We start from the raw sequence: 17027 nt of genomic DNA, 5'->3' as shown, positions 1-17027 counted from the left end.
AACCCTCCTCTACCTCAGGTATGTCCCTAGAAGACATGGTTAAAACCATAGCCTCTAATACTATGAAATTTCAACAGGACACTGAGGCCAACAATCAAGAGATGAAAGCACGTATGCAAAATTTGGAAAATCAGATGAGTCAATTAGCCTCAATTGTCAACCGACTAGACTCCCAGGGGAAGGGAAAACTTCCATCCCAACCTGAGGTGAATCCCAAGAATGTAAGTGCAATGACCCTCAGGAGTGGGAAAGAGGTTGAAGGTCCAGCACCAGTGGCTCCGAAGGACAAGAATGAGGACCGTATTGAGAAGGAGCTTGAGGAAGAAGGAACTCCTGGCACAAATGAAGAGGTACTACGTAACCCAGTGGGTCCAGTTAAGCCTAACCCACCACCTTTTCCTAGCAGGTTGGAAAGGCCTAAAAAGCAAGACAAGGAAAAGGAAATTTTGGAGATGTTTAGGAAGGTGGAGATAAATATCCCTTTACTTGACGCAATTAAGCAAGTACCCCGGTATGCCAAATTTTTGAAGGACCTATGCATCAATAGGAAGAAATTGAGGGGAGATGAAAGGATAATCGTGGGAGAGAACGTATCTGCAGTGCTTCAAAGAAAACTTCCACCAAAGTGCGGAGACCCGGGTATGTTCACTATTCCTTGTAAAATAGGGAACACTAGCATTAGGAATGCCATGTTAGACTTAGGAGCCTCTATAAATGTGATGCCCAAGGCTATATATGCTTCTCTGAATTTGGGCCCCTTAAAAGAAACTGGCATTATAATTCAATTGGCTGATAGGACTAATGCTTATCCTGATGGGGTGATAGAAGATGTGTTAGTACAAGTGAACAATTTAGTGTTCCCTGCTGATTTTTATATTCTTGATATGGGTGATGAACGTTCTCCAAATCCATCACCAATTTTGTTGGGGAGGCCCTTCTTGAGCACGGCTCGTACAAAAATTGATGTTAGTAAGGGCACCCTAACGATGGAATTTGATGGAGAAATAGTTCATTTCAGTATATTTGAGGCCATGAAATATCCGTGTCATTCTAATGCTGTTTTTGCTGTGAGTATAATTGACCCTTTGGTGCAAGAAGTATTTGAGATTGATGGCAGGGATGAATTGGAGGTAGCAATCACCAAGCATTTGGATCTGGAAGCAGCATGCGAAATGGAGTTAGACATCAATTTGCAAAGAATGGTTGGAGCCTTGCATTCACTAGGCCAAAGTCCTCTAAGGTATGATGTTGCTCCTATATTTGTGCCTGAACCACACCTAAAGCTATTACCTTCTATCGTGCAGGCACCTGAAGTGGAGTTGAAGCCTCTGCCCGAGCATTTAAAGTATGCCTTTCTAGGTGAAAAAGAGACGTTACCAGTGATAATATCATCCAAATTATCACCCACGGAGGAGGATAAGCTGCTACGCGTTCTAAGGGAGCATAAGGAAGCTATAGGTTGGACAATTGCAGATATCAAGGGTATAAGCCCGTCTGTGTGCATGCATCGAATTCGCTTGGAAGAGGATGCTAGGCCGATAAGACAACCACAAAGGAGATTGAACCCCATCATGATGGAAGTGGTCAAGAAAGAGGTAATCAAGCTTCTGGACGTAGGAATTATTTTCTCTATCTCAGACAGCCCATGGGTAAGTCCGGTCCAAGTGGTGCCAAAGAAAGCAGGGGTAACTGCGGAAGAAAATCATGAAGGGGACCTTGTTCCAATTCGAAAGCCTACGGGTTGGCGCCAGTGCATCGATTACCGTAAATTGAACGCAGTGACCAAGAAGGATCATTTTCCCCTTCCATTCATTGATCAAATGGTTGAAAGGTTAGCCTGTCGTGCCTATTATTGTTTTTTAGATGGTTTCTCTGGTTATTTTCAGATAGCAATTGCGCCAGAGGATCAAGAGAAAACAACTTTCACTTGCCCCTTTGGCACTTTTGCCTATCGAAGAATGCCTTTTGGATTGTGTAATGCCCCTGCAACATTCCAGAGGTGCATGATTAGCATTTTTTCTGAGTATGTAGAGAGAATAATTGAGGTATTCATGGATGACTTCAGTGTCTATGGTGATAGCTTTGACGATTGCTTAGATAACCTGACATTGATTTTAAAAAGATGCATTGAGACTAACCTGGTGCTAAATTGGGAAAAATGTCACTTCATGGTTGAGCACGGGATAGTTCTAGGACATGTAGTGTCATCTAGAGGAATTGAAGTTGATAAAGCTAAAATAGATGTGATATCTGCTTTACCTTACCCCGTAACTGTACGGGAAGTTCGTTCTTTTCTAGGGCATGCAGGTTTCTATCGCAGATTTATCAAGGATTTCTCAAAGATCGGGGCACCACTTTTCAGGCTTTTACAAAAGGATGTCAGTTTTGAATTCGACGAGAAATGCGAAGAAGCGTTCGAGAAGTTGAAAAAATTACTCACTTCGCCACCTGTCATCCAACCCCCTGACTGGAATCTCCCATTTGAAATCATGTGTGACGCCAGCGATTACGCAGTGGGTGCGGTACTAGGTCAAAGAGTGGGAAAGGCAGCCCACGCTATATACTACGCATCTCGAGCCTTGAACGGAGCCCAATTGAACTATTCGACCACCGAGAAAGAGCTCCTAGCTGTAGTTTTTGCTTTAGAAAAATTTCGTTCCTATTTACTTGGTGCTAAAGTTATTATTTTCTCTGATCATGCAGCCCTGCGGTATCTGTTGACCAAGAAAGAGGCAAAACCGCGACTGATAAGGTGGATATTGTTGCTACAGGAGTTTGACTTGGAGATCAGAGATAAGAAAGGGGCAGAGAATTTGGTAGCAGATCACTTGAGTCGGGTACAAGTCACCAAGGACGATATCCCGTTGAGAGAAACCTTCCCTGACGAGCACTTATTTTCTGCTAATTTAATTTTGCCCTGGTATGCAGATATTGTTAATTTTCTAGTTACTGACAAGTTTCCTGCAGGATGGCCTAAGGCAAAAAGGGATAAGTTAAGGAGTGAAGCAAAATCTTACATCTGGGATGACCCTTACCTCTGGAAACGTGGTGCCGACCAAATCATTCGCAGATGTGTGAGTGAAAATGAATTCCAGTCTATTTTAGCTTATTGTCACTCTTTTGCATGTGGAGGTCACTTTGGACCAAAGAGAACTGCTCGTAAGGTTTTAGAGAGTGGATTTTATTGGCCGACCCTCTTTAAGGATACCTACCTATTTTGTAAATCATGTGATAAGTGTCAACGAGTAGGTAATATTTCTCGAAGGGATCAAATGACCCAGACCCCAATGATTTTTGTTGAGATTTTTGATGTTTGGGGTATTGACTTTATGGGCCCTTTTCCTTCATCTTTTGGTTTTTTATATATATTGCTTGCTGTAGACTATGTCTCGAAATGGGTGGAAGCAAAGGCCACCCGTACTAATGATTCCAAAGTAGTTGCAGAATTCGTCAAGTCCAATATCTTTGTCCGATTTGGGATGCCGCGAGCAATTGTAAGTGATCGGGGTACCCATTTCTGCAACAAGACAATTGCTGCACTTTTTAGGAGGTACGGTGTCTTGCACAAAGTCTCCACGTCTTACCACCCGCAGACAAACGGTCAGGCGGAAGCATCGAACCGGGAGATCAAGTCAATTTTGGAAAAGATGGTTCGACCCGACAGGAAGGATTGGAGTATAAGACTTGACGATGCCTTGTGGGCATATAGAACGGCGTACAAGACGCCAATCGGCATGTCCCCTTACCGTTTGGTATTTGGGAAGCCATGCCACCTCCCTGTCGAGTTCGAGCATAGAGCATTTTGGGCGGTCAAGCAATGCAACATGGATATCGAAGAGGGCGGAATTCAAAGGAAGCTACAGTTACAAGAATTAGAGGAGATTCGCAATGAAGCCTACGAGAATGCTGTGATTTATAAGGAGAAAAACAAGATTTTTCATGACCAACAGATCTCTAGGAAGACGTTTGAATGTGGACAAAAAGTTCTACTGTATCACTCTAAATTGAAGTTATTTCCAGGTAAGCTACGCTCTCGTTGGATTGGTCCCTTTGTTGTAACTAATGTCTTTGATTATGGTGCAGTGGAAATCCAGAGTCTAAAGACGGAGAAGAAATTTGTGGTGAATGGTCATCGCCTCAAGCCATATTATGATGAGGTTCCAGTTGAGCGGGTAGAGATGATGCATTTGGAGGACCCAATTTGCTTGGTTTAAGCAAATTATGGGCGATGTCTAGCCAAAGACACTAAAGAAAGGCGCTAGTTTGGGAGGCAACCCGAATATTAGTTTTGTTATTTCTAGTTGTTCTTCTTTAGCATTGGGTCATTTACTCGTTGGGTAGTATCTGTATTAATATTTTCTTCACTGCAATCAGGAAGACCGATCTTGGCGTGCCCACGCGGTGTTGGTGTCTCCTGAGATCAGAGGACGAAGACCGATCTTGGCGTGCCCACGCGGTGTTTGACGACTTTTTTTTAGAAAAAAAAAAAAAAAAAAAAAAAAAAAAAAAACAACAGAAACGCTTTTTCTTTTTTTTCTTCTTTTCTTCTTTTCTTTCTTTTCTTCTTTTCTTCTTTCTTTCTTTTCTTTTTCTTCTTCCCCGCTGCTTTTCCCTTTCTCTTGTTTCTTCAACCAAAGCAGCCGCAGCCTCCAAGCTCCATCGCACGCCGCCTGACCGAGCTCCGCGACCACCGTTACCAGCTTCAGCGCGCCGCCGCTGTCGCCAGCTCCTCCTTCAAGCCACCATCGCAAGCCGCAGGCCCAGGCCACCAGCGCCGGCTGCCAGCGCGCGCATCCACCAGCTGTCCTCCAGCTTCGTCCGTAACCAGAGCCACCGCGCGCAGCTCCTGAGCTCACGGTCACCATTGCCCAGACGCCGCAACTCGCGCAGCCACAGCTCGTGGCCAAGGCCTGGGCGCCGCCTGCTGCTACCACCAGCGCGCCGCGCCTGCACCAGCCCCGGGAGAGCCCACGCGCGCACAACCCCAGGCCTCGCCGACGGGCGCTGCTGCGCGCGCATCTGCTCCACTGCCGTGCGGCACCACCAGCGCCACTCCAGCTCTGTTTCCAGCCGCGATCCGCAGCCGCGCACGCCGCTGCCGTTGCTGCCTGCTCCTCACCAGTGCGCCGGCCACAGCCCACGGCCAGCTCCACCGCGCGCGCGCAACCCCCAGGCAACTCCAGCCGACGGAGCGCCGCCTCCTTGCTCACCAGTTCCGCGGGCACGCACATCACCACCTGTCCAATTGAGACAGGTGGAGGTATTATAAATTCCTTCCCTATTTAGTTTCAACCTCGGCAATTTGGTTGGGTTTCTTGCTGGGTAACAGAGGGGGTTGTTGTGGGCATTTTCTTGGGTAAATTTTGGGACTCAATTGGGGGTAATTGCTGCCATCTGTGGGAGATTTGCTGATAATTATAGTTGAGTTAGACTGCAGCCAATTGCTTCTGGATTCAATTTTCGCTCATTTTTGGCGCTACTTGGGTGTTCAAATCGGTTTTGCTCACTAGGTTGGTTGTTTGATTTAATTTCTCCCTCTATACTCACCAGTGGTACTGGTGAGGGTAGTTGTTAAACATCTGATAATCTGTGTTCTGGGCATTTGTGAGTGGGTCCACCCTGTGATTGAGTGGTTGGATAAAGCAGGGGGTGATTTAGTGATCTTCGGGGGGACCTGTTTGGACAAATCTGAGTTTAACTGCTGCCAAGAGGGGGTATTTTCTACTATTTGTTGAACAGCTAGCCTTTTGTTTACTATTTGTGTCCAAGTTTGGGTGAATTGCTGAGATTGCTGGTTGAATTTGGGGGCGCCCGTGACGCTTATACTTGAATTTGGGGGCGCCCGTGACGCTTATATTTGCTACTTGAGTGTTTTGGTCTGCTTGTTGGTCACCATGGTGAAGCCTCGGTCTTCTTCTAAGACTAGGACCCCTAGGACTTCTCAGCCCCCTCCACCCCAGCATTCCATTCCCGCCTCTGACCCCTCGCACGACCCTTCCTCCTCTGGGAGGCGGGCTCGTCTTGGGCGACAAAGAGGCGTCCATATCTGTGACCCTGCACATTTTGGGGGTCATTTGGACTTCACTAAGGCCGCCGACAAGCAGCGATATGCTATTTGTTGTGAGCGACAGATCACTCCTTGTCGATATAGGGACCCCGCCACCTTGGGCCTTCTCAATATTAGCGTCCCCTTCCACGATTTGATTGGGGCCATCGGGTGGCGCCCCTATTCTCGTATAACTGACCTCCCAGCCTTTGTTGAATTAGTTAGGGAATTCTATGCCACATTTGAATTCGACCTTCCCTCTGGTTACACAGTTTCCACTCCTAATGTCATTCGTTTCCGTTTAATGGGCCAGGAATTCCACCATTCCATAACCGACTTCAACCTGGCCTTTGGTTTCATTGATCCTGCTTATGCTGAGTCTAGGGAGTATGCCGAGAGTGCGTGTGACTATGTCCAGCCGTTTTTCTCCCGTTATCGCTTTCTTTGGGATGATATGTCTGTAGACAGGGATAACTATGACCCTCGTCTATCAAAGGGATCCTATCTGAAGGACCCGGCCTCTCGCTATATCCACCGTTTTTTGGCTTACAGTTTCTCTGGTAGGCGAGATAGTTCGGGCATTCTGTCTAAGCCCGAATTTTTCTTTATATGGTGCATGCAAAACAATATTAAGGTTAATCTTGGGTGTTGGCTCGCGTCTCAGTTCAAGTCCATTTTGCCTAAAAAGAAGCGGGCCTTGATTCTTGGGTCTTACATAACTCACTTGGCTATTAATTTGCATGTCCTTGATACTTCTAACCATAACTTGCATATAGCCTGTCAAATGGAGCCTTTGGATATTCCAAGCTTAGAGAAAATGGGCTTAGTTCGGGAGGGCGACAATGGTTGGGAGGTTGTTCCCCCGGGACCGCTACACCCTCCCCCTCGTTCATCCTTTGCCAGTGCCTCCACGGCAGGCGGTGATCCCGGTCCATCTTCCTCCGTTCCCCTCCATTCCGCCCATACGGATGAGGAATGGAACCAGCTCCGCAACACAGTCGAGCGGCTTGAGATTCGGCAGAAACACATGGACGTTAACATTCACAATATGGCGCAGAATCTAGCGGCTTTTATGCAGCAAGCCGGGTTCCCTCCTCAGTTTCCGCCTAACCCACCCTTGTCTTGACGCCTTCAGGGAAGTACCGTTGCCCCTCCCCTTTTTCTGCTATTATCTTTTCACATTGAGGGCAATGCGTCATTTAGGTGTGGGGGGGTCAGTTTGGGTGCTAGTTCTCGTTTCTTTATTATATTTTTTTTTTATTTTTATCTTGTTTTCTGTTTAGGTGTTGCTCCTTTATCTCTTTTGAGTGTCTTTCCCTTGCTTCTATCTTGGTGAATATTTTTGGCAGCGCACTTTTTCTTGTTAGTTGTGGTTTGTACTATGAGTTGAGTTACAGTGGCAAGTAAAAGCATGCCTTCTTGGTGAATACTTTGAGTTTAACGACGTGGTGCAATTTATGGCTAACTTGTTTAGGCAGTATAAATATTTTGCTGGCACTGTTGTGTAGTTTGGTCTCCTGTTTACCTTAGTTCTCCATATTTGGGACATGACGCAGGCTATGATCTGTAATTATTTGGTATCTTTGTGTTTTCTGGTGAATAATGTATGGCTATACTCCGCTAGTGTCGCCACCTAGTAACCGGGAGTCTTCACCACAAGTGTCGGCTCTCGCGTCAAAAAGTGACGATATCTATGAGTAAATAGACCGGGAGCTACGAAAGGTCGAGTAACTGGGCTCTTTCATCTAAAAATGTCAGAGTTCACGTCAAAAGATTTGAATAGCTCGGGGCTAAGCATCGGAAACAAATGAAAAAAAAAATGAAAAAAAAGAGAAACAAAACAGAAAAGAAAAGAAAAAAAAAGAAAATCAGATGTGGAGAATATGTGAGTTTATGATCATATTAGCCTGCCGATCCTTGGTTCGTATTGTTGAGATTTTGGTTGCCAGTTGACTTAATTACTAACTGTTGCTAGTTATTATTTGGATTTCCTAAGCGAGTTAGCCATGAATTGGACAGGTCTATGGACTTAAAAGCTAACCGTGAGAGATATGTCTTGACACTTAGTCACTAGACCTTGATTTTGGGTATAGGCACAGCTGGCTATGATAATGTGAAAGCTAGCCATTGTTGAGTTAAATTTTCCTCATGCTTGAGGGCAAGCATGATTCAGGTGTGGGGGGAATTGATAGGGTACAATTTGTTAGTAATTTTATTATTAATTTCCCCTTTTATCCCTGACAAATATTGTGTTAATTGCTGATATTTACTCATATTTGGTATGTGGACTTAATTTCAGGAATAAAGCAGAAAACTACCAAAAGGAGGGACTTTATGGAAAATATGGAGACTTCTAAGGGCTTCAATGCTTGGGTCCTTGAATTGGTGGGGACCACAAGCTAGTGGAAGGCATCTAGTCATTTGGACTCTAAAAAGAAAGCTACGGAAGGAGACTTGGGGCAAGAAGTATTTTGAAGACTTTGTCCACATGTGTGGGGACCACGTAGAGAGCCTTTAGTTATCTTTCTTTTGTGGCTTAAATAGGGAACGTAGAGTAGCAGAGGGATATCTCTGGTTTTAGTCTTTTAGTTTAGTTTTAGTTTTTCCCTTCTTCTGACTGGCCTCTGACACACGCCAGGTGTTCGACAAAATTCCCCAACGGGAAAAACACATTTTATTCCTTGCTTCTTAATAGAAAACGCTATGCTTTTGCAATCCATTAATTCGTGTGATGATTTAATTATGCGGCGTGGCTAAGTCTTCCATCTAGTCAAGGGTCAACTCGACGGCGCAGTCCCGAAAACCTGTGAGATCTAATTAGTTTTCACGCGTTCCTTAATTTATTAATATTTGCACGTTGCCTGCTTGTATTTTCATGGGATTATTTTATTAATTGGATGTCAAGGGCCCGATGTTCAATGTGATTTATTAGTCTCGTGCCAATTTAGTCAATTAAATCCGTAATTGTTTGATTGATTAATATTAGTGGCAACTGGTGTGTTTACACATTAGGGGAACGTGCAATCTAATTTAAATAACCCTCGTAGCGTGTTATTGGTTAGGGCTAGGTTTTTCTAATATTAATGCAATTGGGAAATTAATTCCTACGGTCGTACCTAGGAGTATTTTCTGGTTAGGGGTGATCAATGGTCGTACCTTGGTTATCAATAATTTAAGGAAAAATTGGTCGTCAGACTATAACTAGCCTATTAATAAATTAAGTGAACCTCTCCTGCATCAATGATCGGATAAATGGACTGTGCCTGAATAGTTGCATCCTTGGCTAGAATTTATTTATTCTTGATTTAATTCCTGCTATATTCGTGCTAGTTAATTATTTATTTTTAGTTGAATTGTTTAATTATTTTTAGTTTCATTCCGGTAAAACCCCCCCCTTATCAATTGGACTTTAAGAAGAGACAAATATCTCCAGTCCCTGAGGAGACGACTTTACTTGCCACTGTCTACTATTTTTGCCAACTAATTAATTCTGGTATATCGGATTCAGCAAACTCTTCGGGAACAGGGTGAATCAAGTAACCCATTGCACACCTAGAGTCCCTGCTCCAGTACCTAGGATTAATTATTGACAGCTCTTAGTGGTAGCTAGGTTCTACATTATTATTATTATTATTGCACAGGTTGACGACCTGTCAGATCTACAGATGCAGTTGAAAAAGAAGCCGAAAAGGAAGAAATGGAACCCCAACCGCAACCCATTCAAGTGAAAGAATCCAGTGAAGAATCATCAAATGTGGTAACACCACCTCCATTCCCTAACCCACATTTTCTTAACTCTTACTCTATGATTTCTGTTAATAAGATTGATTTTGTTATACCGGAAGTTTTTGAGTCTCATGGCAGGAATAAGTTAAGAGTGGAGATGGCAAAATATCTTGAACCGATAAATGCGTGTGATGGAGGAGTGGGTGGAAAATGCAAATTATCGTTGACTTGTTTGGCGCCATCTACTAGTTCACGGAAGATCGTAGCTTGTGTGCTGAAGGATTACTCTATTTACGAGGGCTATCAGGACTATATAAAGGATGAAGCACTGAAACGAGCCACGAGATTTTATCCTCCGTGAATAAATATGGCAATGTCTAGCCAAAGACATTAAAGAAAGACGCTTTTTAGGAGGCAACCCAAATATTGATTTTATTATTTTTTGTTGTTCATTTCTTTCGTTTTTCGTTTCTCGGTTGAGTAGTAATCGGTCTTCATGTTTTTCTCCACTGTGGCAGGAAGTGCAATCTTGGCGTGCCCACGCGGTGTTTGTGTCTCCTGAGATCAGTGGACGTTTACCAATTTTGGCGTGCCCACGGGGTGTTTGACGACCAAAAAACAAAGGAAATAATTTTTCACTTTAAAAAAAAAAAATTTTTTTTTAAATAAAAGTAATTTCCTTTTTCATTTTCAGTTTTGGTATTCAAAAATCGAATTTTCCAATCTCAATTCAATTAAAAAAAAATCCCAAAATTTTTTTTTTTTCTTTTTCTTCCTTTTCTTTTCTTCTTTTTTTTCTTTCTTTCTTCTTCTTTCTTTCTTCCTTTCTTCCCCGCTGCGCTGCTTTCCCTTTCCCCCTGTTCTTTTCTACTTCAGCCGTGCCTCCACGCCATCAGATAGCAGCCTCACCTCACGGTCCATCGCCAGCTCGCGGCCAAGCCGCGCCTCTCCTTCACTCTCACCTTCCAGGAGCGCCGCCTCCTCAGCTTAGCTCGCCGCACCCCACCCACGGCCTGCTCCAGCACCAGCTCTCCACCAGCTCGCGTGACTTTATTCGCTGACCTGCCATCGCCACCGCCTGCTCGAGCTCCACAACCACCGCTACCAGCGATCGCAGTCGCACGCCGCAACCGCGCAGCCAAGACCCACCGCCAAGAGCTTCCTCCTCACAGCTCATCCAGCTCGCGCGCCTCCACCACCAGCTCCTTTCCTCCCGTTGTGGGCATAGCCGCGCCCATCCGCCAGTGCAACACCAGCCAAGAACCTTCACCTCGAGCTCCCGCGAGCTTTTCTGTCCAGCCACGCCATCACCACTTGTCCAAATTGACAGGTGGAGGTATTGTAATTTCTTCCCCGATTAACATAGATTTCTGGAATTTATGTTTGGGTTTCTGGTTGGATAGAAGAAGGTATTGATTTGGGCAATTGCTAGGGTCAATTTTGGACAGAATTGGGTTGAATTGCTGCCATAGTGGGGATATTTTCTGCTATTCATTGCATTGTTGACTATTTGATTAATTTTTCCCTGTGACTCACCAGTGGTACTGGTTGAGATCTTTTGCCTATCGTTGTGGCTTCTATTTGAGGATACTTGCTTATTTTAAAGTTTCAGTTCTTGTGGTTGAGTTGCTGCCGTTGAATTTAATTCTTTCCTGTCTGTGCACCAGTGGTACTGGTTGCGGCATTGCTTAGAATTCTTAAACTTTCTTAATTTCTATTCGGTTGTTGCTGGAATTGCTGGTTCCTTGGCCCAAATGCTATTTTGAGCGGTTGACTTGGGTATTTGACTGTCCAATTGGTAACATTTGTTGAGTTTCACTTGCTCCAATTGGTTGAATTCATTGCTCTGTTGGGGTCCCTGTTGGTATCACTTGAGTTCTGCTTTGTTAGTTTCGGTATCGTGCCCCTTGATCTTATTTTGACTGAATTGGAGACTCAGTGCATATTCATTCAATTTGCTGTATTGTTAGGGTACTTTTCTAGCCTTTGGGGTGCCTCAGTTGTGCATTTTATTAATTGGGTTGGCCATGTGGTTCCCTTCTTTCCTGTGCATGCACCAGTGGTACTGGTTGTGCTAATTTGTTTACAATTTCTTATTTCAATATGATTGAGCATCTGTGACTGAGTATCCTTCGATCTTGCTGCTTTGTTGGGATCGTCTTTGGTGTCAATTGAGTATCATTTGGTACTTTCTGCCTGGAGTCTATTGAGCTGCCTTTGGTTGGGGTGTATTGCATTTAATTGGTGCATTGGACGGCTCCTGTGCCATTTCCGTTGTTTATTGAAGTAGGTTGCCTCTATATGCCTTGTGTGGGAGTATTTTGTCCTTTTCATTTCAATTGCTAAATTCATTGGAGCACTTGTTACGGTTTTGGGATGCATTGTTATTGCATTTGGCTAAGCAGGGGACCACCCAGGGGCTAACGACTGGGTCCAACTCCGAATGCAAGTTGCATAACATGGCGCAGAATTTGGCAGCACTCCGCCCGACCCACTCCTGTTTTGACAACTTCAGGGAAGTACCGTTACCCTTCTCCTTCCTTTTGCTATTAGTTTATCACATGGAGGGCAATGTGTGAATTAGGTGTGGGGGGGATCAGTTTGGGTGCTAGTATTTCCAGTTTTCGATTTTTAGGTGTCTTTCCTTTGTTTTTAGTTTGATATTTATCTCCTTTTCATTTATTTCTTTTATTCGTGATCAGGTCTTATTTGAATACCAAGTTTAATGTTGGATTGTTGTCTCTAATTCTGATATTGCCCAGTTTTAGTAATGAAAGGGTATCAAGTTGATGTGGTTGAGTTCAAGAACATCTCTCTGGTGAATATCAATAATTGCTTGACTTTTCTAATTTTTAGTTAACTTTTCTAGGCATAGAGAATAATTGTTGGCATTTTTCATGTGAATTGGTCCAATTATTAATTTTAGTTCTCCATATTTGGAAATTAGAGGCTGGCTGCTGTTATTTTTAGTTATTGTGCTATATGGTTGTAAATAAGAGTTGATTGTACTCCACTAGTGATTACTACTGAGTAACCGGGGATCTTCACCTAAAGTGTCGATTCTCGCGTCAAAAGGTAGTAGTTACTATGAGTGCGTGGTCCCGTAGCAATTGGAGCTGAGTAACCGGGCTCCTTCATCTGGCAAATGTTGGAGTTCGCGTCAAAAGGTTCTAAGGGCTATAGACTAAGTCTTTTGTTACTCAAAAAAAATAAAAAAGAAAAAGTAAAGTAAAGATTGTGTTAGTACGTGAATAAGTCATCTTGCCGATTTGTGATCTTAATGTCGAGATTTGGTTAATAGTTGGACCATTTGCTGATAAATGTGAGCAATCATTCCTTTTTCTTAGATTAGTTTGCTTTAAATTGGAGGAGTTGGTGGTTGGGAAGCTAACCAGGGTGATTTTTCTTGGACCTTAACTTGTGATGCTTGGTATATATTTTTCTGGGTATCTTGGCAATACGGTAGTTGGAGCAATAACCATTGTCAAATTTTGGTGTTCAATTGCTGTTCTCATGCTTGAGGGCAAGCATGATTTAGGTGTGGGGGGAATTGATAGGGTGTTAATTGTTGGTTATTTTATTATTAATTTTCCCTTTGTCCTTGTCAAATATTGTTTTAATTATTGATATTTACTTATATTTGGTATTTGGACTTAATTTCAAGGAGTGGAACTGAAACGTGCTAAAAAGGAGAAACCATCTTGAGAAAAAGACTCCAAGCGTGGGAGATTTTCCACGAGCCTGGCCCACGTTGTACTGGAACCATATTGCGCTTCCTTTTTGCTGATTAGGAGTGTTTTGGAGTATTGAAGTTTTTGACTATCAAGAGGAAACTAAAAAGGAGGACTTCGGAGAACTACAAGGGATGGACTCTTTTCTCAATTGCATGGGGACCACGGATATGAAGCATAAGTCATCTTTTGGACTTTAAAATGAGAAACAAACGTACAGAGGGTGGCTTTTGTTCCTAATTCGGCGGGGACCACTAGACAAGTAGTTTTTGTTTTAGAATAGGAGAGCTTCATTTTGGGAGTAGCTTCTAGCTAGTTCCTTCGTATTCATTACTTTATATATAGCTTTGCCGTTTTCTTCAAGGGGGGAAGACGAAGACATAGCTTGTTTACAATAATTACTTCTGCACTTTTGCATGGGATTTCCTCCATAAAGATGAATTAAATCCCTTCGTCTAGTCGAGGAACAACGGAGGACTTGGTTCTACTAAATTTGTGAGATCGAATTAGTTTTTATTTATTTTCATTATTCACTGGTATTCGTCTATCTTCTGCTTTATGTTCATATGGTTGTTTTATTATTCGATTATCCAGGGCCCGGATTCTAGATTAATTCAATAACCTGAAGCCAATTAAGGTAGTTAAATCCGTAATTGTTTAATTATTCTAAATTGGTGGCAACTGGCATGATTGGATTTGTGTCAGGGAGATAGACAGGCTAACTTAAAGAGACCCTTGTAGCGTGTTGATTGGTTAGAATTAGACTCTTCTAATTATTCATGCAATTAGGGAATTGAACTTCTATGGTCGTACCTAGGGTTATTTCCTGATTAGAGAAATAGTCAACGGTCATACCTTGGCTATCGACAAATTGAGGAAGAGTTGGTTGTTTATCGCGTGTATGACAACTATAACTAATTTATCAGATAATAACTGGAATAATCCTTGCATCTGTGATCAAATTAAGTGAACCATTTCCGAAATTGTCTCTTGGCTAGAGTTCGTCCATTATTATTTTTATTGTGATAATTAGTTATTTGAGTTGTAGTTGTTTTATTTTATTTTAATTTATCCCAAGTAATTTAGTTACTCTCATTTTCAAAAACCCCCCATACTTCGGACTCTAAAAGAAATAAATTATCCCTAGTCCCTGTGAATTCGACCCTACTTATCACTATCTATAGAAATTATATTTTATTTAAGCAGGTATTTATTATTGCACAGGTTCGACACCCTGTCAGTAACATTAGAGGAAGGAGAGAAAACACTTACATGAGAACCAGTTAGGATTTAGATCAAACATGCGGACCAATTCAACACCACCAAGGTGTTTTAAAATATCGATCAAGGGCATTTTTGGCATCGGAATTGTCCCACTCTAATGATTCCCACCATTCTTTATCCCCACAGATTAAACGAAGAGTGTTGGGAGGAGATGGTAATCCGTTGATGTTGGGAAGAAACAAAGGCAGGCTCCTTACCTTTGGACAACCAATTATCTCAATCCCAAAGATTGAATCGCAGATCATGGTCGCCTTGCAAATGCTCTTCAGTTCTGGCAGTTGAGTTAGTCTCAACTGACGTAATTTTGTGAGTATGACTACTGTGGTGGCTTTGCTTGAAGGCGATTGGATGCCTCCTCCTCCTTGTTCTACACTATTGTCATCTGCTACTATCTCCACCAGCCCTTTACAATACTCGACATATAAATTTTCAAGTGTTTGAAGGTTCAGCAGCAACTGCACTGTGAATATCTGCTTCATGTTGTGACATTCAGAAATTCGCAATTGTGTAACAATGTTTTTAAACTCGGACCGGTCAGTGAACCGGAGAGGTGGCAGGTTCGAGGTTCGACCGGTCCGACCGGTCCAACCGGCCGGATCAAATGTTCACTGTTTTTTTTTTTTTTTTTTTTTTTAGTGTTAAGTACTAAGCAGGTTTCATTCTACACTTGAACTTTACCAACATAACTTAATTTAAGTTATGATAATAATAAATTTTCTAAAAGTTATACATAAAACATGGAATGATAAATATAATTAAAATATCATAATTCACCATAAGTTTTCATAAATTCATTATAAACATAAATAGATACAATCCAAATGTTCACCAATTATCACAAATAAAAACACAAAAAATAAATAAATTAAATATTGAAATTCTTTTACAACCCTTAAAAAAATCCATAAAAGAGTTCAAATTAAGACAAACTATTTGAATAGCAAACTTTTATCAGTGGCATGATAAGCAACCACACCACCTTCACAATTTCATCAACTTAAGCTGAAAAAGTTAAAATTTTATTATAAAAATATAAATCTAATTGCTCAAACTAAAAAAAACTAAAAATTTTTGAAAAACAAATATACAGTTAAACACATAAAAAATTAATTGCTACTAAACATTACTAATTAACATGTTATATTAAATTCAATGATCCTATACCATTAATTATTTTAAATTCAATTATCAATAGTTTCGATTATGTGCCAACTACCATATTTTTGACCAGCCCAATGTTATTATTTGTAATTCCTACCCAATTCCTACACGGATGTGCACTACTTTTGCAAAAATTTCATCCTTAATTAATCGAATAAAAATAAAACAAAAATGAGGGAAACATGTGAAAATTGAGGGGAAAAAGAAGAAAATGCAAAAAATCAACTAAAGATAATAATATAGAAAAAAAATCTTGAAAAGAAAAAAATTAAACTTACTAAGATGTTGGAAAACAAGAAAAGTTGAAATTTTCAACTTGTTTACAATTTGCTAAAGATAATAACCTGATAATAATGGTGAAGACTTGAGAAAATCTTGTTGTGGATATTTGGGTTAAAAATGGTTAAGAAGAAAAAATTGAAAAAAAAATAAGAGAAGAACTTGATGTTTTAATATATTTTTTAGTCAAGTAGAATTCTCAACAAACTTAACTACAGTCTAGCGGTGAGATTGTCATATCCAAACTTGGAGACCCAGGTTCGAATCTTAGCTACACCATTCTTGATATTTTGTTGAAAAATTTAAAAAACCGCTGGTTCACGGTTCTTAACGGTTCGCACGGTTCGTCCGGTTCGTCCGGGTTTCAACGGTTCTCCATGAACTTCCGGCTTTAACATTAGACCGGACCGGTGACATGGCCGGTTCGCGGTCCAACCGGTCGAACCGGCCGGTCCGGTCCGGTTCTGAAAACATTGTTGTGTAAGGGAAGAAAAGGTGCCAGGAGGAAGCATATATGCTTCTAATTCCCCGTAAAAGAGACCAATCAGATTTGGCAACTTCTCGACTGTTATCTTTTGCAGATTTTGCAGTGGACTACAAGTCGAGACTACTAGCTGACCCCAAGATTGCAAGAGCAACTCTATTCCATCCAAACCACTAATCTCTAAATAAGACAAGTTGTTTAAACTTAAAAAATTCTTAAAAACATCTGACAAGCACCTAATGCCACTGCCAACACATCCTTGAGTATTAGACGCTTCATATCATTTGGCAACAACAGCATAGGATAGTTCGATCCT

At 41.9% G+C, this 17027-nt stretch overlaps 1 protein-coding gene across 1 annotated transcript; it reads left to right on the top strand.

Annotated features, from left to right (window-relative positions):
- The first annotated feature begins 35 nt into the window (after positions 1-35).
- LOC113771612 lies at positions 36-4214 on the top strand. The gene is made up of 4 exons (XM_027316185.1): positions 36-2124; positions 2224-3091; positions 3227-4020; positions 4084-4214. Exons 1-4 carry the CDS (start codon positions 36-38, stop codon positions 4212-4214), a joined length of 3882 nt encoding a protein of 1293 aa, XP_027171986.1.
- The last annotated feature ends 12813 nt before the right edge of the window (positions 4215-17027 follow it).

This window comes from Coffea eugenioides, chromosome 5, assembly GCF_003713205.1.
Source record: "Coffea eugenioides isolate CCC68of chromosome 5, Ceug_1.0, whole genome shotgun sequence".
NCBI classification, from domain to species: domain Eukaryota; kingdom Viridiplantae; phylum Streptophyta; class Magnoliopsida; order Gentianales; family Rubiaceae; genus Coffea; species Coffea eugenioides.
Note: the sequence above shows the minus strand (reverse complement) of the source record. Positions and strands in the feature narration are given on the sequence as shown.

Coding starts and splice junctions, on each gene's coding strand:
- LOC113771612 (XM_027316185.1), top strand. CDS start 36: ATGGTTAAAACCATAGCCTCTAATACTATGAAATTTCAACAGGACACT. Junction 3,092..3,226: donor TGTGTGAGTGAAAATGAATT/CCAGTCTATTTT, acceptor ATTTTGTAAATC/ATGTGATAAGTGTCAACGAG. Junction 4,021..4,083: donor TAAATTGAAGTTATTTCCAG/GTAAGCTACGCT, acceptor ATTATGGTGCAG/TGGAAATCCAGAGTCTAAAG.